General features: G+C 61.0%; 2 protein-coding genes across 2 annotated transcripts in view; one reads left to right on the top strand and one right to left on the bottom strand.

Annotated features, from left to right (window-relative positions):
- Window positions 1-1022: 1022 nt before the first annotated feature.
- Window positions 1023-2539, top strand: LOC129519912 (tryptase). Its single transcript, XM_055340736.1, has 5 exons — window positions 1023-1201; window positions 1345-1516; window positions 1614-1879; window positions 1992-2155; window positions 2226-2539. The coding sequence occupies exons 1-5, from the start codon at window positions 1141-1143 to the stop codon at window positions 2388-2390; spliced, it is 828 nt and encodes a 275-aa protein (XP_055196711.1). The 5' UTR covers window positions 1023-1140; the 3' UTR covers window positions 2391-2539.
- A 3692-nt stretch (window positions 2540-6231) lies between these two features.
- CACNA1H (calcium voltage-gated channel subunit alpha1 H) overlaps window positions 6232-22095 on the bottom strand; it is a gene marked incomplete in the record, with an annotated part of 58362 nt that continues 42498 nt past the window's right edge. Inside the window, 18 exon segments of the mRNA XM_055340658.1 lie at window positions 6232-7955; window positions 8148-8311; window positions 8420-8822; window positions 8978-9099; window positions 10039-10117; window positions 10965-11035; window positions 11168-11301; window positions 11464-11573; window positions 12231-12382; window positions 14219-14441; window positions 14670-14759; window positions 14957-15082; window positions 15240-15366; window positions 15733-15917; window positions 16025-16093; window positions 16173-16296; window positions 16438-16538; window positions 16962-17372. Of these exon segments, the coding sequence (XP_055196633.1) occupies window positions 6948-7955; window positions 8148-8311; window positions 8420-8822; window positions 8978-9099; window positions 10039-10117; window positions 10965-11035; window positions 11168-11301; window positions 11464-11573; window positions 12231-12382; window positions 14219-14441; window positions 14670-14759; window positions 14957-15082; window positions 15240-15366; window positions 15733-15917; window positions 16025-16093; window positions 16173-16296; window positions 16438-16538; window positions 16962-17372 (3699 nt within the window).

Here is a 22095-nt window from a genome sequence, read left to right as displayed (position 1 = left end):
CCCACCTTCCACGTGGGTGCGCGGTGTCAGTGGGGAGGAGGGCAAGGGGAAGAGTGGCGGTGCCCCATCTGAGCCCCATCACCGTGCTTGGGCCACCCTACAGACACCTTCTCAATGGTCAGAGAACTGACGTCCCGGGACAGACAACTAACCCCAAATCTGGAGAGGATGAGGACTGAGCGTGGACCACCTGGGACAGATGCTGCAGGGGCCACCCAGAGCCAGGCTGGTGTCCAGGCAGCGTGGGGCACAGCAAGGCTCCCTAGAGGAGGGGCCGCTCCATGGCAGGGAGGGTGCAGGGGGCCCAGGGTCCATGAGGGAGGACGTGGGCTGGAGGCCCGGTGACCAGGAGTCCCAGGGGAGAGGGAGGAGGTGGGTGGAGGCACGGGTGGGGTGGGGGCCCAGCCCTGGCCACAGAGCCCAGTGGGGGCAGCGTCCAGGGGGCCAGCACCAGCCATTCATGTTATCTCATTGTCACGTGCATCCGCCCCTCCCTCTGCTGAGAGCCCTCAGACTGCGCGTCCCTCACAAGGTGCAGATGCAATCGGGGGCACTGCTCAGTAGCACCCAGGGGTGGGCATTGTGGGGTCCCCGAGGAATCAGGCCTGCCATATCAGCCCCCTGGGAGGAGGGTGCGGAAAAGTGGGCAGTGTGAGCATTGGCAGGGGGTGCTGTCCCTGGGGGCCCCCCTGCCCTCGCAGCGTGCCTCCCCCCACCCCCATGAACTTCTCTGAGGGAGACAGCACAGGGAGGCATCTTAGCCATCCAGAGCCTGAGGCCATGCCCGCCCTCCTCAGGGGGTGGCGGGTCCTCTGCTTGGCAGACGCCCACCCTTGGGGCCAGGCAGGGTGTCCGGGTGGTGGGGACGCAGGTCACGGGAGCGCCTTCATGTGAATCATCCTCTTCCTCCACTCTGGATTGGAGGCCGGCAGGCTCCTCCCCGCCCCCCCCCGCCCCCCCCAGCGGCCTGGCAGGATAAGTGGGCTGGGGAGAGCAGCTGGGCTCAGACAGCAGTGGTCTCAGCCAAGGTGAGCCCTCTGCCCTGAGCCCCGATCCAGGGCACCGACCCCTGACCCCAGGGGACCCACTCCATCTGCAGACCCCAGCCTGGCCCCGCTGCTCCCCCACCGCTCCTTTCAGATGCCCAGTCCGCTGGTGCTGGCGCTGGCCCTCCTGGGGAGCCTGGTCCCCGTGTCCCCTGGTGAGTCCTGGCCGTGGGCTGCCCTGCTCCTGCCCCCTCTTCCCACACGCCCAGTGATGATTGGGGGGCTTGGTTCGGGGAAGCGCAGGGGGTGGCCGAGCCCGGGCCAGGCTGCGTCTGTCCTAACGGCGCTTCACCCCCAGCTCCCGGCCAGGCGCTGCAGCGAGTGGGCATCGTAGGGGGGCGGGAGGCCCCTGGGAGCAAGTGGCCCTGGCAGGTGAGCCTGAGACTCAAAGGCCAGTACTGGAGGCACATCTGCGGGGGCTCCCTCATCCACCCGCAGTGGGTGCTGACCGCTGCCCACTGTGTGGGACCGTGAGTGGCCTGGCGGGGGCTGGGTGAGGGTGCTGTGGGGGGGCGGGGGCTCCAGCGGCCTGCTCAGCCCCCTGAGTGGGCGCCTCTCTCTCTCCAGGAACGTTGTGTGTCCTGAAGAAATCAGGGTTCAGCTTAGGGAGCAGCACCTCTACTACCAGGACCACCTGCTGCCCGTCAACCGGATCGTCATGCACCCCAACTACTACACACCCGAGAACGGGGCGGACATCGCCCTGCTGGAGCTCGAGGACCCTGTGAACGTCTCCGCCCACGTCCAGCCGGTCACCCTGCCACCCGCCTTACAGACCTTCCCCATGGGGACACTGTGCTGGGTGACGGGCTGGGGTGACGTGCACAGTGGAAGTGAGTGTGAGGGGCGGCCGGAGGGCGGGGTGAGCCGACCCCCTCTAGGAGCCCCTGGACGGCTAGGCCAGGTCGGCTCCCCTCCTGATGCACCACCCGCCTCTCCCCGCAGCGCCTCTGCCGCCGCCCTTCCCCCTGAAGCAGGTCAAGGTCCCCATCGTGGAGAACAGTATGTGTGATGTGCAATACCACCTGGGCCTCAGCACGGGGGACGGCGTACGGATCGTCCGTGAGGACATGCTGTGCGCTGGCAACAGCAAGAGCGACTCCTGCCAGGTGGGCACCCCCGCCCTGCCCCGGCCCCCGCCGCCCGGGCCCCAGCCGCCCTGACCCTCCTGCTCCCCAGGGTGACTCTGGAGGGCCGCTGGTCTGCAGGGTGAGGGGCGTCTGGCTGCAGGCGGGCGTGGTCAGCTGGGGAGAAGGCTGCGCTCAGCCCAACAGGCCTGGCATCTACACCCGGGTCGCCTACTACCTGGACTGGATCCACCAGTACGTCCCCAAGGAGCCCTGAGCCCAGCCCCCGGGCCGCCCGGGTTGGTGGGGAAGCCAGCCTCCACGGCGCCTCACCCCTGCCCCCCAGCCCGGGCACCACCCTTCTTCTCCCCCTGTCCCCGGAGCCCGCCGTGGGCGCCCACCCTCATTAAAGTGCATGGAAGCAGACGTGGTTGTCGCCTGGCTCTGGCTATGCGGGTCACAGGGCAGAGGGGAGGGGTCCAGGCACCGTCACAGGGGCCCCAGGCCCCGAGCACAGGGTGGGTGGTGTTGCTGAGGCGCCCCCTGCCCAGCCCCTGGGACCGGGGCCAGTTCTCAGCTCATGGCTTGTGTCTCTTGAGTGACAAGCATTTGGGACAGAGGCAGCAATGGTGATGGTGACAGGGTTCAGATGGGGCATGACCCCTATGCCCCCACCCCCTCCGCGCTGACACTGCGCACCCATGTGGTTGCGTTTGGCCTCAGGCTCACCCTGGCTGAGTGTAATCAGGTGTGGTCCCCCTGGAGCCTTGCTCCCTCCCCCCCCCCCCACGGCAGTGTGTGTCAGGGTTGCGCTGCTCCTGCCTGAGCCTGTTGTCCCGTGGCCACGGGGCCCCCCCCGGGCTGCCCGCCTTCAGGGCCTCAGGACCAGGTGGCCGCGGCCGTTCCCGTGTCCGCGGCGTGTGCTGGGGGCGCTGCTGAGGTCCGGGCTGCACACGTCCTCCACTGTGCAGGCGAGGCTGTGCACAGGGCTGCCCGCAGCTGCCCGCAGCTGCCCGCAGTGGGGAGAGAGCCCTTTCTACCCCGCCCTGCAGTCCTTGTTCTGACGGGCGATGGGCGGTGGCGCCTCAGCAAGTGTTCAGTTTCTGAGGTTTGAGGAGAGGAGCCCCCTGCGGAGCTGTTGCACTTCAGGGCCCTTGTCCACACGAACTCAGGTTCCTGGCAGCCGTGGTGTGGCCCTCCTCGTGGAGCCGGGGCTCCTGCCCCACGCGGACTCCCACCCCCCGGCCCGCCCTACCCTCCAGGCCCCGGGAGTGAGGGTCTCTGGGCGCAAAGCGTCCCCAGCAGCAGAGTCTCCGTTCATCCGCGGGTCCTTCCGTAAAGCAGGGTGCTAACTTTGGTCACTGGAAGGGCGTCCTGCTGGGCCCCCTGCTCTGTGCACACGGTCTCATGCATGAACCTACCGACAACCAGAGCAACACCGTCTTAGGGGGAGTTTCTGGGCTCTTCAGGCCAGGAAGAGCTTTCTAGATCCATCTTCCCCTCTCCCCTCCCAGTCGTCAGATGCAAAGATCCACATTTAATCTACCAAGGCTCTGGGAACCATCTCTGTCCTTAGGGGAGCCCCTGGAATGATCCACCAGGGTCCTCCTCCAGCCGCTGACTGTTCCTGCAGCCGCCCGGGGGGTGTGGGGGGCGGGGACGGAGGGGGGCCAGGAGCCATCCCCGTCACAGGCAGGCCGTGGGGCCCGGGCCGCTTGGTCTGATGCCCACAGAGCCCTCACTCCGGTGGAGCAGCAGGGACAGAGGTGCCCACCCTCCTCCTTTTCCCGTTTCAGCTTCCATTTATTGAACTACGGCCGTGATACCTGCGCAACCTAAGCCCATGAAGGAGAACCGGGCACCTCCCTCCTTCCTCCCGCCTCGCCCCCTCAGGGTCAGGCCACCGCCCACAGGGCTGCCTCCCTCCATCCCCAGCCTCAAGGACATACACTTACAGGGTTTTATTTTTTTTATTATTATTTTTTTATGATAGTCACAGAGAGAGAGAGAGAGAGAGAGAGAGAGAGAGGCAGAGACATAGGCAGAGGGAGAAGCAGGCTCCATACACTGGGAGCCCGATGTGGGATTCAATCCCAGGTCTCCAGGATCGCGCCCTGGGCCAAAGGTAGGCGCCAAACCGCTGCGCCACCCAGGGTTCCCCACTTACAGGGTTTAAAAAAAACATTTACGTATTTGAGAGAGAGTGAGCGAGCATGAGAAGGGGGGGAGGGAGAGAGACTCCCCACTGAGCGCAGAGCCTGACGCGGGACTCGATCTCACAACCCTGAGATCACCACCGGAGTCAGAACCAAGAGAGGGTGCCCAGGGATCCCTGGGTGGCGCACCGGTTTGGCGCCTGCCTTTGGCCCAGGGCGCGATCCTGGAGACCCAGGATCGAATCCCACGTCAGGTTCCCGGTGCATGGAGCCTGCTTCTCCCTCTGCCTGTGTCTCTGCCTCTCTTTCTCTCTGTGTGACTATCATAAAAAATAAAAATAAAAAATAATAAAAAAAAAAGAGAGGGTGCCCAGCTGAACGCGCCCCCAGGCGCCCTGACACTTAGGCCTTCTTACCACCTGGTTGTGTGGGGACCGGCCAAGGGAGGAGATTCCGAAGGGAAGCCCCGGGTTCCCCGAGGGGGGAGGCGGACCCCCTGCTGCCCCTCGATGCCCCGGGAGCCAAGGAACGCAGCCCAGGTTGGCCAGCGGCAGGTGAGGACAATGGGCACAGCCTCCCATCGGGGAGCTCAGGCCCCTCTGGGGGGAACGGGCTGACCAGAGGGGCCCTGGGATCAAGGCCTCCAGCAGGCTGGCCTGGTCCTCCGGGGAAGCCACCACGTTGTCCAGGTGACGGGTCAGCCCCCGGGAGCTGAGTGCGGGTGCCTGGGCGGGGAGAAGGGTCCCCACAGGTGGAGGATGGAGCCAGGTGGGCGAGGGCCTGAAGTCCCGGCTGTGGGGACACGGGGCGGCACGGGACTCCTCCCCTGCCCTGCCCCCCGGGGTGGGTGACATCAGGCACCCGGGCTCCAGGAGGGGCGGCCTGGGCGGAACTCTGCTGCCCCCCCAGCCGTGCGGCCAGCGTGGGCTCAGCGCAGGCCCAGAGCCGGTGCCGCTGCCACCGTCCTCCAGCAGGACAGTTACCGGCCACGCTCCACACAGGTGCTGGGGGGGGGGGGCTTCTGAGCCCTGAGAAGCCACATCCAGCTGGATTGCCAGGCAGCCACCCGGGCCTTGGTTTCCCCACATCTAAGGGGGGGACTCCTCCCACCTGGCCTGTGATTTGGAGCCGGACAGGGAGCCAGGGGGTCAAGTGCAGGCAAGGCCAGCCCCTCCCAGGGCCCCTAATCAGCTGGGTCATGAGGCCCTGGTCACACAGAGGACGGTTAGGAAGAGGCAGCCATAAGCTGGGCAGCTGGGAGCAGTGCCCATCTGATGTGTGGTGAGGGCTACGGGAACCCGGGGAGGGCTTCCTGGAAGAGGGGGCACCGTCCCTGCCCCCCACTGGAGAACCACAGGTCTCCTTGGGTCTGCAGTGTCAGTTGGCAGCAAGCATGGGAGGCAGGGGGAGGTGACACCCACACAGCCCGACCCTCAGCCCCTCCTCCCTGCCCCTCCTGCACAGCAGCATATGGGCCACCCCTGGCCGCGGCCTCGCAGGGCACAGGGCAGCCCCCCAGCCCCGCAGGGCACACGTCACAGACCCGGTGAGGGGCTGGGGTCACTTTCCCTGCCATTCGTGGAGCCAGAGCCCCTCATGGACAGTCCGGCCCGGTCCCAGGGGCACTGTGGGCCCAGAGGGAGTAGGGGGAGGCTGGGGCTGAGATGAGTGGCCCCGAGGCCCCTGCCAGGGTCAGAGCAGAGGCACGGGGATGGGGGGCACCCCCCAGAGCCCCAGGTGGACGGTCCCGTCTCAGCAGCTGTCCCCGCGGGCCCCCGCTCTGCCCCCCGCACCACTCCTGCTGGGAGTCCCGGGAACACTCCCCCAGCCCCGCTCTCCGGCCACCACGCGGGGTCCCACCCCCCTGCCGCCACTCATCCAATGCGTTTCTTAAATAAGTTAACATTTATTCCGTTTTGCTTTGCCCCCCACCCCTGCTTCCCCCTCCCTTAAGAAGCCGGATTTCCCATTATCAGATTATTGCAACGTTTAACCTGAATTAATAAAACGTACACGGAACTCAGGGGCGTCTGCGGACACTGCTCACCTGGCCCGCGAGGGGCCGCCGGCAGCGGGGGGGGCTTATTGCAGGGACCCCACTCCCCCGCGGCGCGGGCGTTTCTGGAATACCAAGGGCAGAACAGTGGGGCGTGGGCCCGCGGGGGGCCGAGACGGTGACGAAGAGTGTGGGGGGGCAGACAGGTGAGGAGTGAGTGACGTGAGCGTGGCGGTGGCGGCCTTGGGGTGAGGCCGCCACCCGGGAGGGCACAGGTGGCCCCAAGCACGTGTTCCTTAGAAAAGCGGGCGTGAGAATGGGGCTCTGCTGGGCAGCCTCGGACTTCCTCCTTCCGGTCTTCCTGGTCTTCGTGGCGGGGACGCAGCTGCTGTCGGGGGACCGCTGACCAGGTGCGGGCATGGCCACAGACCATGGTGGCGAAACTTGGAAAAACCCAAACCTGAATCCACCGGATGTAGGCTGGACATAGGCTTGCAGGCCGAGGGGCATGTCTCCACTCTGTTTCGCCCAGACCCCGCGTCTGCCTCCCTCCCCGGGCGGCTCCCCGCTTCTCCTCCGTGCCGGGCCCGGAGCTGGGGTCCACACGCAGCCCTGCCTGGGCCGTCACCCCGCTGGGTGCACCCCAGCCCCGCTACCGAAACCTGCAGCACTACGCCCTGAGCTACACTGGCCTGTCCACACGGTCACCTGGGGCGGGGCTGGCTGAGGGAGACCCTGCTTTCTTTGGGGGGCTCTGGAGGACTCTGAGGTGCAGCCCCCGTCCTTTCTCTGTGGGGTCACTGGAGGGCACGAGAGGCTCCATTTTATGGGGTTCAGGAGGCGCCGTGGCCCCCGAAAAGGAAGCTCTGGGTTCTGGGGCCACGCCGTGAACACCATCCAAAAACAGGTCTCCGCCAGGGCCCCCCTTGTCCGGCGGCTCAAAGGTGAAGTTGGGTATGGTCAGGTGTTCCGCGCGGCAGGGGGCCTGGGCCCGCCGGTCGCCCTTGGCGGCAGGATCCACCCCGGCCCCCTCCATGGGCTCCAGGGAGTCCCTGTGCGGCGGGGCCTCGCAGGAAGGGGTTCGCCGCCGCAGAGTGGTGGTGCTGCCCTCTGCCGCCGGGGGCCGGGCCGCACCCTCGTCCTCCCCAGGGGGCTCAACGGAGATGCAGGGGGGGCTCATCTTCTTTTTCCTGCGTGCCCCCAAGGCTGGCTCAGCCTCTGGGGCGCGGCCCTTCACCTCCCTGGTCTCCACGTGGGCGTCCCCTCCCCCCAGCTCCCCGGAGGGCCGCCTCTGCTCCTCGGCCTGGCCGGGCGGGTCCAGGAAGCCCTGAGCATCCACGCCGTAGAACCTGCGCAGGTCGGGGTCGCCGGCCCCCAGGCCTCGGGCAGTGGGCGAAGCGGAGGGGCTTCGGGCCGAGCTGGTGATGTGGCTGACCTCCTCATCAGCAGGATCCAGGGTCTCGGCCTCCTCCCCGCTGGGGGCCGGGGCCCTGCTGGAGACGCAGCGCTGCCCGCAGGTGTGCTTGCGAGTGCGGATGCTGGCGGGCCGCGGGGAGCGGGGCGGGGACCGTAGGGAGGCCCCCAGGGATGCCTGCCTCATTGGGGTCTTCCCACCAGGCTCCCCCCAGCCTGGGCCGCCGTCCTTGGGGCCGTCCGTGTGCCCTTCCAGAGAGTCGGCGAGCGTGGGCTCCTGCAGGGATGACCCGGGATCCTATGAAGAAGACGGCTGGGAAGCCCCTCCCCAGGTAGGCCGCGGAGCAGGCCGAGACGCAGCTGGGAGCCACTGGTGGGGACTCTGCCCCAGCCCCATCCGGGGGGCAGGTGCTCAGGAAGCCCCAGGGGGCCCCCAGGCCTGGGCTGCAGGGCCGGGCGCTTCTCCTACCTGTCTGTAGAGCAGCCAGCAGAGGCTGGGGGAGCGGGCTGCGCCTCGAGGGGACAGGGCACGGAGGCTGTCGCTGTCCCTGGCTGGGGAGAGCGTGGCCGCAGAGGGGACCTGGAGAGACGTGCAGGACTCCACGGGCGGGGAATGCGCAGAGGTCACCGGGTCTGGGCAGGAAAGCGAGCGCCCTGCAGCTGCCATCCCCCCACCCGAGGCCTGCCTGCCCCCCCCCCCACAGCCCCAGCCCCGAGGACCCGTACCGGAGGCGGCTGTACCTGAGCACGTCTCCGCGTCCGCTTCCCGCAGTGGGCGGGGGTGCGGGGCCGAGGCGGGCGCCACGGGCCGGAACATGTAGCTGTCGTTAGGCAGGGACAGCATCCTGGACACGGACACCTTGCGCACAACCAGGAGGCCAGGGGTGTCTGGGCTCGGCGGGGCCTCGGGTCTGGGGCAGGCGGGGGGGCCCTGCGCCACTTCCAGTTCCAGCTCGGCATCCAGCTCGGCGTCCTCACGGGCCTCCTTGTTGCTCTCCTCCAGGTGCTTCATGAGCACGGCCACCACCACGTTGACCAGCACGAACTGGGCCACCAGCACGAAGGTGACGAAGTAGATGGGGGAGATGGCGGGCAGGTAGCTGAGGCAGTGCTTGTCCTCCCGGGCACATTCCCGCAGCGTGTCCTGGGCGGGGGGGGTGGGGGGGGCGGCGGCTGGAGCACGGTGCTGGGGCGCCTCTCCCCCCTCCCTCCCCCCATACGGGGCACCCTGCCCCCTCCCCCCACCCTATACCAGGTGCCCCCCTCCGCCCGGGTGGTGCCCCCTCCCGGGGCCGCTACCTTCATGATCCCGTTCCAGTTGTCCCCCGTGGACACGCGGAACAGCGTGAGGAAGGCCATGCCAAAGTTGGAGAAGGTGGCGTGCCGGCTGAGGCCCTCGCAGGGGTTGTCCTCACTGCACTCTGCCAGGGAGACTCTCGCCTGGTTAGCCCACACGCAGGGACCCCGCTGACCCACACGGGCCCTGCGCTCCCGGGGAGGAGATGGTGCCGTGTTGGGTAGTTTGGGGGCCTGGCCTCTACGGGGACGCGTCCTTTCAGGATGGGGTGGGGGTGGGGGCAGGACTGCTCCTCTCTGGCTGCGGAGGCTGCCTCTGGGCACAGCCCAGAGCCCGGCCCTCAGCCCTGGGACTGAGGTGGACACGGCTCCATTGGCGCACCGGCCAAGCCCCAGCAGATGGCTCCCACGTGGCCCAGGCCTGCCTGTGGGTCCACACGCCCTCGGGCTCAGCGGCAGGTCAGGGCTGCCCTGGAGCGGGAGGCACCCTGCACTCTGGCCCCAGGGCCAGGACTCGTCAGGCCTGGGGTCACAGGCACCTGCTGCTGAGGCCCAGGAGGCCCTCGGGGTGGACCTGAGCTGGGACGCCCCCTCCAGGACAGGCCCACGCTGGGGACTCCTGAAGCCACCCCAGTTCTCTCTGGTGCTCAGGGGAGCCCACCAGGACTGGGCTGTCACATGAAGTCCCCACCTGCTCCTGCACACGCGGGCCAGAGCCTCGGGCCTGAGGGACGAGGGAGACGGTGACAAGAAGGGATGTGTGGCAGTTAGGGTGCCCGGGGGCCTCACGAGCTCAGGGACACACGTGTGCTTGTGTGTGTACTTCCCGTGCTCACGTGTGGCTGTCCCCCCGGCTGGCCTGAACCCGTGTGTGTGTGCCCGCGTGTCCCACGTCAGGCATCGTGCTTCTGGCCGCCGTGAGTGTCCACGCTATGTGCTGGGCAGGGCTGTCGGGGCCGGGTGACGCCAAGGCCCGAGGTGTGCAGCCCGTCTGCCTGGCCGGGGCCCGTGTCTCCCTGGGGCCCAAGAGCCTCGTGCGTGTGGGCGAGGCTGCGCAAACTCACCAAGCCTCCCGAACAGCTCCACCCCCAAGGCAGCATAGATAAAAAACAGGAGCATGAAAAGCAGGCCGAGGTTCCCTACCTACACGGGAGAAGAAGCAGAGCGAGGTCAGGGGCCGCCGCTGCCCCCCCCCGTCACCCCCCGCCGGCCAGCCTCCGGGAGGCTGCCCTCGGGCCTGTCCCTGACCCACCGCTCCCGGCCCTGGAGCTCTGGGGCCCCCAGGGGCTCCTGTCCCACTGCCCAAGCCCCTCATCAGGCTCTGACCCCCGCCCTGCCCCTGGACCCAGGTCCCTAGCCTCAGGGACCCCCGCCCACGCCCCGCTCGTTGGCAGCACATCCTGCCAGCACTGCTCAGGCCACCCTGACTTCTCAGGCCTCCCAGCACCTGTCTACTCATCCCCATCACCCCAACACGAGCTACAGGGGCTGCTGGGGGTGGTGGTGAGCGAGCTCCTGGACAGGAATGTGCTGGGCTAGGAGCGCTGGGTGTACAGACAGGTGGACACGGGGTTGGGGGGATGGACGGATAGCAAGGGGGGTGTTGGCAGAGGGAATAGGCACAGCACAGGGGGACCGTGAGTCTCCTTCAGCTGAAGAGGACACAGAGGGTTGGAGTTGGGGCCGTAAGCATGGGGAGGCAGACGCGGGGCCTGCGGCCACACGGGATGCCCAGCGGTGAGCCCCTGAACTCACACGACCCCTGTGGGCGGCCTCCTCTGCCCACTGCCTCCGGAACTGGACTGGGGGGGGCACTGGTTCCAGCCCTCCCCGGGCACCCGGCCCTACTCTCCGTGGCACAGCCGAGGGACTCCCCGCACGCGCAGACTGATTACCGTGGTTTTGGCAAGACGGCGGGGTATGCAAGTGGGTGACCAAGTGCTCCGGGGGCATCTGCGGCGGCCCCCTCAGCCCTGGGGTGCTGACCTACCTGCGGCAGGGCTTGAACCACCGTGTCCAGCAGGGCCCGCATGCCTGTGGCCATCTTGAGCAGCTTCAGAACTAAGGCCAGAAGCTGAGCATCAGCAGGGGCCGCCTGACCCTCTCGCTCCCATCCCCGCACGGTCCCCCAGTGGAAGCCACGGGGGGAGCCGAGGAAGGACGGGGTCCGGGGAAGCACAGGCGGGCACCTACCTCGAGCAATGCGGAGCACGCGCATGATGCGGATGATGGTGGGATTGATGGGCAGAGCCGCGTTCATCTCGATCTCCTCCAGCGTGATGCCCATGATGGACAGCAGCACGATGGCCAGGTCTAGCTGGTTCCACCTGCGGCGGGTGGGTGGCGGGCTCAGCGCCTCCTCGCGCCCCCGGCACATCCCACACGGCGACCCAGTGGCGACCCCCCTCTCAGGCCTCAGGCAGGGCCTGAGGCTGGCGGGGGAGACCCAGCCTGAGGGTCCTCCAGGCTCCGGGGCCCGCCCCACACACCTGTCCTTGAAGAACCTCCGGAACCCAAAAGCCACGAGCTTCAGCACGGCCTCAAACACGAAGACGATGGTGAACACATAGTTGCAGTACTTGAGAGCCTCATCCAGCGACTGCGAGCAGAGCATCAGGCTGCGGACGCTGCCAGCCCGCCCGCCTCTCCCCTATGCGCCCCACCTCGGCGGGACAGGACTCCTGCTACACGCAGGGCCGTGCCAGGTCGCCAGGCGGGGCCCAGAGGCACCCTCGGGTGGGGGGGCGTCTGCCCCGCCCAGACCCCTGGCCCGGCTGAGCAGCTCAGGTCTGAAGGCTGTTACCCTGAGACACTCCCTTCCACTGTAGGGGAGAAGGGGTGCCCCTTCGTCAAAAACTGATGGAGACACAGGCATAACGGGACAAATAAAAAGCTGACCACCTTCCCCCCGGCCGTCTCCTGCCCCGCGCGCTCCTGGGCAGCCAGACCCACGGACGTTCCCACAGTCTGTGTTTCCAGGCTGAACCGCTGTGTGTGTATGGGGGGGCCCTCCGGGGCGGGCGGCCCTGGGAGTTTCAATCAGTTTTAAAAAAAGGACTCCCTGCTCAAACCACATCTCTGCACCCTGCAAACCCCAGTGAGGGCTCGGACCAGGCTGCAGACCCGGGAGCCCCCAGCTCTGATTCAGGCCACCCCGCTGAGTGCCAGACCCCACCTATGGCCCTCCTGGGGCTTGTGTCCCCGCCACCCGTCCTGGAGGCAGGGAGGGCGGGCATCTCCAGGCACCGAGCCCCACCTTGGGCTGGTTGTAGTGTTCCATGGACATGGTGATGACGTTGACGCCAATGATAAAGGTGATGAAGAGGTCAAGGTAGTGGCTGGTGCACAGCGAGTGGATGGAGCGGCGGGTGGGTGAGTAGTCGGCGTAGTAGGGCCGGCGCTGGGCCTCTGCAGGGAGAGGGTGACCGTGAGCTGGTGCGGGGCGTTGCCGGCGCCCTCGTGGCACTGGGACGTCCCTGGTGGTCTGCCAAGGGGCTGCAGCGTGGGGACCGCAGGGGGAGGGCCCTGGGCTCAGGCACAGGGCGTTTGCATGAGCCTGGAGGAATGAATTTCTCCCAGGAAGGGAGGAAGGGAGGTAAGAAGTGGCTCCCTGGGCCTCTGGCCCCTGCGGGAGTCTGGGGCAGGAGGGGGTCTCAGGAGCAGGTCTCCATCGGGTCTTCTGGGGACCCTGAGCCCGGGGCAGGCCCTAGGAGTATGCCTGGTGGCTGAGACCCCCTCACTCCAGGCCCTGTTTGGTCCCCACCCTGCAGGGAGCTCCTAGGCTGGCCCCTGTGGTCTGCGCTCCTGAGCTCATGTCAAGGAGTTAGGTGAAGACTAAGCAGATGGAGGCCTTCCTGGTGGCAGGGCCAGTCCCGTCCCCCACTCAGCTGTTGCAGGGCAGAGTGGCCCGCCCCCTGCTCCATCTCGGTCTACACACGAGCTGCCCCCGGTCACCAGGCCTGGAGTGTCTCCCCTCCTTGTCCGCCGAGGGGCCAGTGGCCACCGCCTGTTGTCTGGGCCCTGCTGGACCTCTGGCCCATCTGAGGTTGATAACCGTGTCCTGGGAGGTTCTGCGTCCCCCAGAACCTCTGCCTGCACTACATGTTCTGTCTGCAGTAACCCTTTAGGGCTCGTCAACGTCCAGCGGGTGAGGGCACAGCCGCCATCACAAACATGGGAATGCACCCGGGCCCCAGAGCCCCATGTAGGCAGTGGCTGGCCCGGCTGGCTGCCCGAGGCCTGGGAGAGCAGGGGCTGATGGGAACCGAGCCCTCCCTGGGGCCCTCATGCCCCCTGGGCTGGCGTGCAGTCACTAAACAGCCTGGCTCAGCTCACAAAGCCCAAGGCTGGCAGCCAGTCAGCTCAGGCCAGTGCCGAGGATGCGGAGCAGCCACAAACCGGCAGGTGTCCCAGGATGCAGCAGAGCAGGAGCCATGCATGCAGCCCGACAGGGGGACGTCCCCAAGCTTGGCAGCAGCGGCGCACACACCTGGCAGGTGAGCCAAGAAGTCCTCTCCCCTCCCACCGACGCCTGGCGCCCACCCCGTGCCCACCCGGTAACGGGCGCCAGCAGGCCTGGCAGCGGCCTGCCACGTCCACCCCTCCCTTCGGCAGCCACGGAGGAACCGAGGCCGGGCCAGCCCACAGCCCCATGCACTGGCTGGCAGAAGCAGGGGCGCTAAGGCATGCAGGGCGGGGGGTGGGCAGATACCTGGGCTGGGGAAAGTGCCTGGAAAGACAAGGAGATGGTCTGAGCTGGCCTCGGTGGGGTGGGGCGAGAACACTCCACACGGGGCAGGGTGGGTGGGGACACTGAGCAGGCCCCCTGCTCGCCCCCAAGCTGGCTGGGACATCCCTAAGACCCTGTCTGACTCTGATGGCTCTGCTTGCTCTTCCCATGGTCTGAGAACTCACGGGTTGATGCTGCCCTACAGCGATGGATGGTGAAAATCGGGGGTCTCATTGACGGCCTGTGGCACTTGGAAGGGGACCCCCACCTCCTGCCACGCTGCCTCCCCTACCCCGGCCCCTCCTCGGGAGGCCCCCAGCCCCTGGGCAGGCCCGGGCACGACGGGCAGCGCGCAGGGCCACCTGGAAGGGGCCGGGAGGCAGAGGTCCTGCCCGGGCGCCCGCCACCCCGGCGTGGGAGGGAGACCAGGGCCGGGAGGCCGCCTCTTGGCTGGACCCGACCCCACAGGCACGGGGCTCGCGCGGTGAAGCAGCCGCTCGGGCGCTGGTACCGACCCGCCACCGCCGCCACTGGGAGCGCCTTACTCCTGCGTTTTCTCTCCAGGCGCCGCTGCCGCTTCTCCTCCCGCCGCCGCGCCTCCTCGGCTTCCTGGTGTTGCCGGCACTTGTGGAAGTTCTCCACCACGACGCCCACAAACATGTTGAGGACAAAGAAGCTGACGATGAGCAGGAAGGAGATGAAGTAGAGCAGCATCCAGGGGTTGTGGTTGGGCACAGGCTGCGGCACACAAGGGGCACGTGGGTCCCCGTCCTCCTGACGGCTCCTCCTCCCAAGGACAGCACATGCACTCCAGGATCAGCGGAGGGGCCAGGCGCTGGCCAGCGCATCATCCCCCAAGATGCCTCGAAATGCTGAGGCCGAAAACAGCCCTTGGGGAGAGGCTCTGAGACCACCCAGAGGGCAGTGGGCTCCACCTGGGAGGCCGGGGCTGCCCGCGCCCCATACCTGCTGGTCTATGCCCACGGCGTCCAGCCCGTCGTACATGATGTTCACCCAGCCGTCCTTGGATGACAGCACGAACAGTGACATCAGAGCCTGCAGGGCCAGATCCAGGACAGTCACCGCAGCCCTGCCCCAGCCCAGGCACCCAGGGGACCCCACACCCCACTGCCCATGCACTCCAGCTCCAGGCCTGACCAGCGCAGCCATGCTGGGCCAGGAGGAGCTGAGGCTAGGGGGGCACCTGCCACCCCCTCCCTCCTTCTGCCTCCCTGATCACCCACCCCGCCCACCTGGCCCAGGTTGTCGAAGTTGTACTTGCGCCGCACCCAGCGGTAGTGCGCCGCCCGGCACTCGGCCTTGGTGGAGATGTTCCTGGTGTCGGTGCCTTCGCAGTAATAAAACTTCCCCTTGAAGAGCTAACCAGAGCGCGGAGGTCACCCCGCGGGGCTGGTTCTGCGCCCCCCGTCCCCCAGACCCGTCCCCGCACAACCCTCTCCAGGCTGCAGTGGCACCGACTGCTGACTACAGACCACCGGCCACAGCCGGGCCCCCGCGGGCAAGCAGGGCGCGCACCTGTACCCCCAGGATGCCGAAGATGATGAAGAAAGCGCAGCAGATGAGGACGATGTTCCCGATGGGCCTCAGTGACGATATCAGAGTCTCCACCACCAGCTTGAGGCCCGGAGCGCGGCTGATGACCCTGCACGTGCGGCCGGACCCTGATCTGGCTGCCAGGCCCCCCACCCCCTTCTGCCTCCTGACTGCAGCCCGCGTCTGGCCCCGCCCTGCCGCCCCATCGGCCCCGCCCACTCCAGCATCGCCCCGCCTACCTGGCCCCACCCCACCCGATGGCCCCCGCCCACCGGGGCACTGGCCCCGCCTACTCGACCTTGCACCACCCACTGGCCCCGCCCACCTGGCACATCCTGCCCACTGGCCCCGCCCCCACTGGGCCGCTGCCCCCGCCCACTTCAGTCTCGCACCACCCACCTGGCCCCGCCCACTGGGCCAATGGCCCCGCCCCTGCCCACTAGCCCCGCCCCACCGACCCGCAGGCCCCGCCCACCTCAGGGGCCGCAGGGTCCGCAGCAAGCGCAGCACACGCAGGATGCCCAGGATCTTGGCACCCCCGGCCGAAGCCATGGCCACGATGATGTCGACCAGGGACACCAGCACCAGCAGCCCGTCCAGCACGTTCCAGGTGCTCTGCAGGTAGGCGTGGTCACCAGAGACCAGGCCCAGGGCCACCACCTGGGAGCGCAGAGGAGGAGCCCAGGTGGGGGGGCAGCATAGCCAGGTATGGGGGGTGGGTGGGTAAGCTGCTGGGCGGGACGGCGTCCTCCCAGGCCTGCAGGTACCTTCACCATCATCTCTGCCACGAAGATCGCCATGAAGATGTAGTTGGACACGCTGAGGAAGACGCGCTCCTGCAAGCACAGGTGGTGGGCGGCCGGCCGCGCCCCTCAACCCCACACCCCCACCCCCTGGCCGGGAAGGGAGCCTCACGGTGCTGCCCGGGTCGATGTCCGGCCTCTCGAGGGCGATGGTGATGCAGTTGAGGAAGATGAAGACCAGGACCACGTGATCGAACATCTTGTGAGCGATGATCTTCTGGCAGGAGACCCGGAACCTGGACGGTGTGGGTGGAGGCGCCGTGAGATGGGGGGCAGCCCCCTGGGGATGCTCCACGTGGTGGGGGGCGCAAGGATCGGGGTGGGGACGCTGAGGGCTGGGTCGGCTCCAAGGCCCCCCTACCCGGTGAGCCTCTCACCTGTTCTGCGGAGAGAAGAGGTATAGGGCCCAGGGCTCGCGGCTGCGGCACCACGCAGGCTTGTAGGGCTCCAGGACCTTGTGCAGACGCAGGCAGCAACTCTAGGGAGGGAGGGGGCAGGTCCACAGGGCCCCTCCTGGCCAGGCCAGCCCCTGGGCTCCCAGGCCTCATCCTCCGCACCCCAGCACCGAGAGCCCCTCACTGGGAGCCCACGCCCCTGCACCTGACCCCCACCCTGTAGAACACCCTGCTCTGGCCTCAGTGGGTGCCTCTGCCTCACCCTCCTGCTCCTCTGAGGGTCTCCCTGCTGGCGGCTCAGAACCACCCCTCAGCTGGAGGCCAGGTGGCCCCTGAGGAGAATCTGCTCCTGGGCTCTCTGTGCACAAGCGAAGGCCAGGCCACTGTGTCAGGTGCTGCTCGGCCTCCCCTCCCCCATGGGGCGCAGAGCCCCCCATCAGTCAGGTGTCCCGAGTCCCTGCCTCAGGGTCAGCTTTGGGGAGGCATGGGGTTGGGCCTCCACTCACGTCCTCCACGTCATCATCGAAGTCAGCCGGATCCTCCTTGTGGCTGTCGATGCGCAGGAAGAACTCCGTGGGCAGGGCCAGGACCTGCCCGTTGCACTCCTGAAACTTGGCGGGCGCCAGCGCGGCCGGGCGGGGAGGCCGCGGGTCCAGCGTGCTGCGGGGGTCCAGGGACTCGGCGCACCGCAGCGGGATAGGGCGTGTCCCGGGGGAGGCCCCCGCCCTGGGCCTGCCGTCCTCGGCCTCCTCGTCCGTGCTACCCTTGCCCTCCCCGGACAGCAGAGACTCACGCTCCCCGCACTGGCTCCGGCGCTTGAGGCTGGGGGCGCGGCCCAGGCTGTTCCAGCTTGAACGCCGGCTGCTCCAGGCACTGCTGGGGCCCCACTGGGCACAGGGTGAGCTTCGGAGGCTGGACTGTGGGGGGGGAGTGAGCAGGGTCAGCCCCCCAAGTCCCCCCCAAACATCCGGGCCCTGGGCACCCGGCCACGGGTCCTTCCTGACCGGTGGCATTACTATTAGCGCCATGGGTGGCGTCTGCACGTGAGCCTCTTCCTTTACCGGGCAGTGACTCCACTGGGCAGTGGCCAGCGACACCGCATTTCCGCAGCATGCCTGTGGCACAGAGCCCGCCCACAAGGAGCGAGCATGTCCGGAGGGCAGACGCAGGTGCTTGTGCACCGGCCCGGGGCCAGCAGGCCAGGCGCCCTCACACCCCCCGCCCAGAGCAGCTCCTCGGTGGCAGCCTCTGGGACACACGCAGCTGTGTCTCAGGAGGGACAGAGAGACGGGGATTCACCTCCAGGCCCCCCCCTCACTCCCCCTCCCGGGGCCAGACGGCCGCATGCACCTGGGTGCTACGCTGCCCGGCTGTGCAGCTTCTCGGGTACAGATGCGCGTCTGTCCCCACGCTCCGCCTGGACTCTGCTGTGTCCGTACCCGCCCCCCAGCTACCCCTGCCAGCCGCCATCCAGAAGCAGCACTGGGCTGGCAGCTAGGGCGGTGTTTCCTGGGCATGCACAGAAAGCCCCGTGGCTCCGGCTCTGGGGGACGCCCGCCTGGCTTCTGTCGTGTGTCCCCTTTCTGCTGTCCCTTTTGTTTCTCCTTTGATGTACGCTCTGCTCTGCCAGCTTTTATCTTTTATTTCAATTCGGAAGATAAACTCCCTGCCTGACGCTCTACTGGAGAGGAGAGGGGTGCCCCACATTCCCACGTCTGGTCAACTCACGCTCCTTCCACGAGAGCAGCCGCTCCTGGCTCCGTTTATAATTTTTTATAAAATTTTTTTTTTCCTTGTTTCTATATTTTATATTCTTAAATATATTTATTTTTTTATTTTTTATATTTTCATTTCTTTTATTTATTACTTTTTATCTATCATTATTTATATTTTTTTATCTAATATTAATTTTTATCTCATTATTTTATATTATATATTCATTTCTATTTATTTCATTATTTATTTTTTTAGTTCATTATTTTATTCATACTTTTATTTTTATATCTACTTTTTTTTAATTTTTAATTATATAATTTCTACTGTATTTTTATTCTATATTATAATATTATCTTATTTTAAATTATAATATTTATAAATCACATCAAAACATCATAATTCTACTAAACATTTCAATAATTTAAAATAACATAACACAATAATCAAAACAACACATACACAAAAACACAGAACAAAAACATAACATAAACACTAATCAAATTAAAAAATACACCAAAACAACATACATCACTCAAAAAACACATACAAAAATACTAATCTACCAAAATAAAACAAACAAAACAAACACAAAAACACAAACAAATAAAAACATAAAACAACAACCAACAAAACAAACCCAAACAACACAACACAAAAACAACAAAAAAAAAAACAAAAAAAACAACACCAACAAACAAAATAAACACAAAACAACAAATAACAATAAAACCAACACAAAAAAAACACAAAACAAACAACACAAAAAAAACCACAAAAACAACAACACACCTATCAAACAACACACACAATCAACTACCAAAACAAACAAACAAAAAACAACACAAACCCAAAAACTAAAAAAAACAAACAAACACCCACCACAAACAACCAAACATCACTAAAACAAAAACACCAAAAACCAAATATAACAACTCAAAAAAACACCACTAACAAACAAAACCCACAAAATCACAACAAAACAAAAAAACAACTCACCAAAAAATAAAACCAACGAAATACTCAATAACATAACTACATCATTTCATCATAACACAATCAAACGAACAGAAACCCCATACAAAAAAACATACACAATTAAAACAAAAAACCATACACACACGAAACCCAATTGACTCCGCTCAAGTACACAAAAATCAACAAAAACAACGACCCACTCACACAACAAAACATAAAACGACCTAAAAAAAACAATCAAAACAGAGTACACTAAACCAAACAACATGCACACCAACAAACAAACAAAACTCAACCCAGAACCCACAAAAAACATAAACTATAAAAAAAACAACAACAAAAAATAACAAAAAGCAAAATACATAAAAACAATATAACCAACCACACTAACAAACACACAATAGAACAAACAAAACTTGCCATAAACATTACAAAACGACAAACAACCCAATAACACACACCATAAACCCAAACAACATCAAACATAACCCAAATACAAAAAACACGTTACACTAAACAAACCACAAACACACACCACAATAAAACCTGCATCCAAAAAACAACACAAAAAAAACAAACACAACTAAGCACACAAAAACGACACCAAACAACAAAAACACACAATCCCACAAGAATATCAAAACAACACAAAAACCCACACAAAACAACAAATAAAACCCAACCATAAAACCACAAGTACCCTATACAACAACCCAAACTACCCAAAACAAAACACAAACACACCACCCACACAATCAAGAGCACACACGCACAACTCCTAACACACACAAATCCAAACACAAACAACAAACCCATAGACAAACAAAACCAAGCTCTACAACAATAATAACCACAAACAAACGACACCAACAACCTCCAATAAACCAAAAAAACAACTCACCACAACACCAATAAAACCAAAACAAAACACAACCAAATAAAAAAACAATTATCAAAACACCCAAATTAAATTAACTCCCATATCACAACCATCACACAACACCCACACCAACAATTCAACACAAAATCACAAAACCAGACGCAATAACAACTCAAAACACACAACAAATAAACCAAAAAATCACAACAACCACGAACACAACAACACAAACCAAAAAAACACAATAACAATCGCACCCAATAACTACCCTACAATCCCACACGACAAACCACTCCAACAAACAAAAAAACTAACTACAAAACCAAAACACAAAAAAACCACAAAAAAACAACAAACAACACACAAAAAAACAACAAACACAAAACAACACAACCAAAAAAAACACAAACAAAAACACACAACACAAAACACAAACAAACAACACAACAAAAAAAAACACAAAACAAAAACAACAACAAAAAACCAAAACAACAAAAAAAAAAAAAACACAACACACACCACAAAAAACACAAAAACACACACAACAAAACAAACCAAACCAAAAAACAAAACAAAAAAACAACACCACACAAAAACAAAAACAAAAACCAAAAAAAAAACAACACCACCAAAAAACAAAACCAACACCAAAACCCACAAAAAACCCAACAAAACCAACAAACAAAAACCACCAAACAAAACACCAAAAAAAAACACAAACAACAAACACAAAAACAAACACAAACACAACCAAAAACCAACCAAAACAAAAACACAAAAAAACACACAAACAAAAAACACACAAAACACAAACAAAAAAAACAACCACAACACAACACAAAACAACAAACAACACAAAACCAACAACACACAAAAACCAAAACCCAAACAAAAAACAACAAAACCCAAAAACACCAAAAAAAAACAAAAAACACAAAAACACACAAAACAAAAACAACAAACAACAACAAAACAACAAACCAACACACAAACACACAACACCACACAAACAAAACAACAAACAACAAAAAAAACAAACACAACAAAAAACCCACACAAAAAAAAAAAAACAAACCACCACCAAAACAAAAAAAAAAAAAACAAACACAACAAAACAAAAACAACCACAACAACAACCAAAACAACACACAAAAAACAACCAACAAAAAAAAACAAAAAAACACACAAACACCCAACAAAAAAAAACACCCAACAAACACACAAAACCACACACAAACACAAACCACAACAACCACCCAAAACAAAAAAAACACCAAACAAAAACAAAACCAACCCAAACAAACAAACAAACAAAACCAAAAAAACCAAAAAACAACACAACAAAACAAACCCAAAACACACACCACCACACACAACACACAACAAAAAACAAAAAACAACCACAAAAACCCAACAAAACAAAACAACCCAAACAACCAACAACACCACACACACAACAAAAACCACAAAACCAACAACAAAAAACACACAACACAAAACACCAACAACCAACACAAAACCAAACCACCAAACCAAAAAAAAACACAAAAAAAAACAAAAACAACACAAAAAAAAACACACAAAAAAAAAAAACAACAACACAAAAAAAAAAAAAAAAAAAAACACACACACAACCAAAAACAAAACAACAAAAAAAAAACAACCACACCACAACAACAACAAACAAAACAACACACAACACACCAACCAACCAAACACAAAACCAAACACCAAAACAACAAAAACACCACAACACACACAAACACAAACAACAACAACACAAAACACAACCCAACAAACCCAACAAAACAACACACCACAACCAAAAAAAACACACACAAACAAACAACACACAACACCCACAAAAACCAAAAAACACCAACAAAAAACCCAAAACAAAAACACAAACACAACCACCACAAAACCAAACCAAACACACACACACACACACAACAAAAACACAAACAACAAAAAAACCAACCCACACCAAACAAAACACACACCACAAACAACCACAAAAAAAAAAAACACCAAAAAACACCACAAACAAACAAACCACAACAAAAAAA

The sequence above is a fragment of the Nyctereutes procyonoides genome, unplaced genomic scaffold (assembly GCF_905146905.1).
Source record: "Nyctereutes procyonoides isolate TBG_1078 unplaced genomic scaffold, NYPRO_anot_genome, whole genome shotgun sequence".
Classification (NCBI taxonomy): Eukaryota; Metazoa; Chordata; class Mammalia; order Carnivora; family Canidae; genus Nyctereutes; species Nyctereutes procyonoides.
This window is presented reverse-complemented; position numbering and strand designations above follow the sequence as displayed.

Excerpts from the sequence above, each read along its gene's own strand:
- LOC129519912 (XM_055340736.1), top strand. The coding sequence starts at position 1,141 with ATGCCCAGTCCGCTGGTGCTGGCGCTGGCCCTCCTGGGGAGCCTGGTC. Across the intron at positions 1,880-1,991 it reads GGGTGACGTGCACAGTGGAA|CGCCTCTGCCGCCGCCCTTC; the intron begins GTGAGTGTGAGG and ends CTCTCCCCGCAG. Across the intron at positions 2,156-2,225 it reads GCAAGAGCGACTCCTGCCAG|GGTGACTCTGGAGGGCCGCT; the intron begins GTGGGCACCCCC and ends CCTGCTCCCCAG.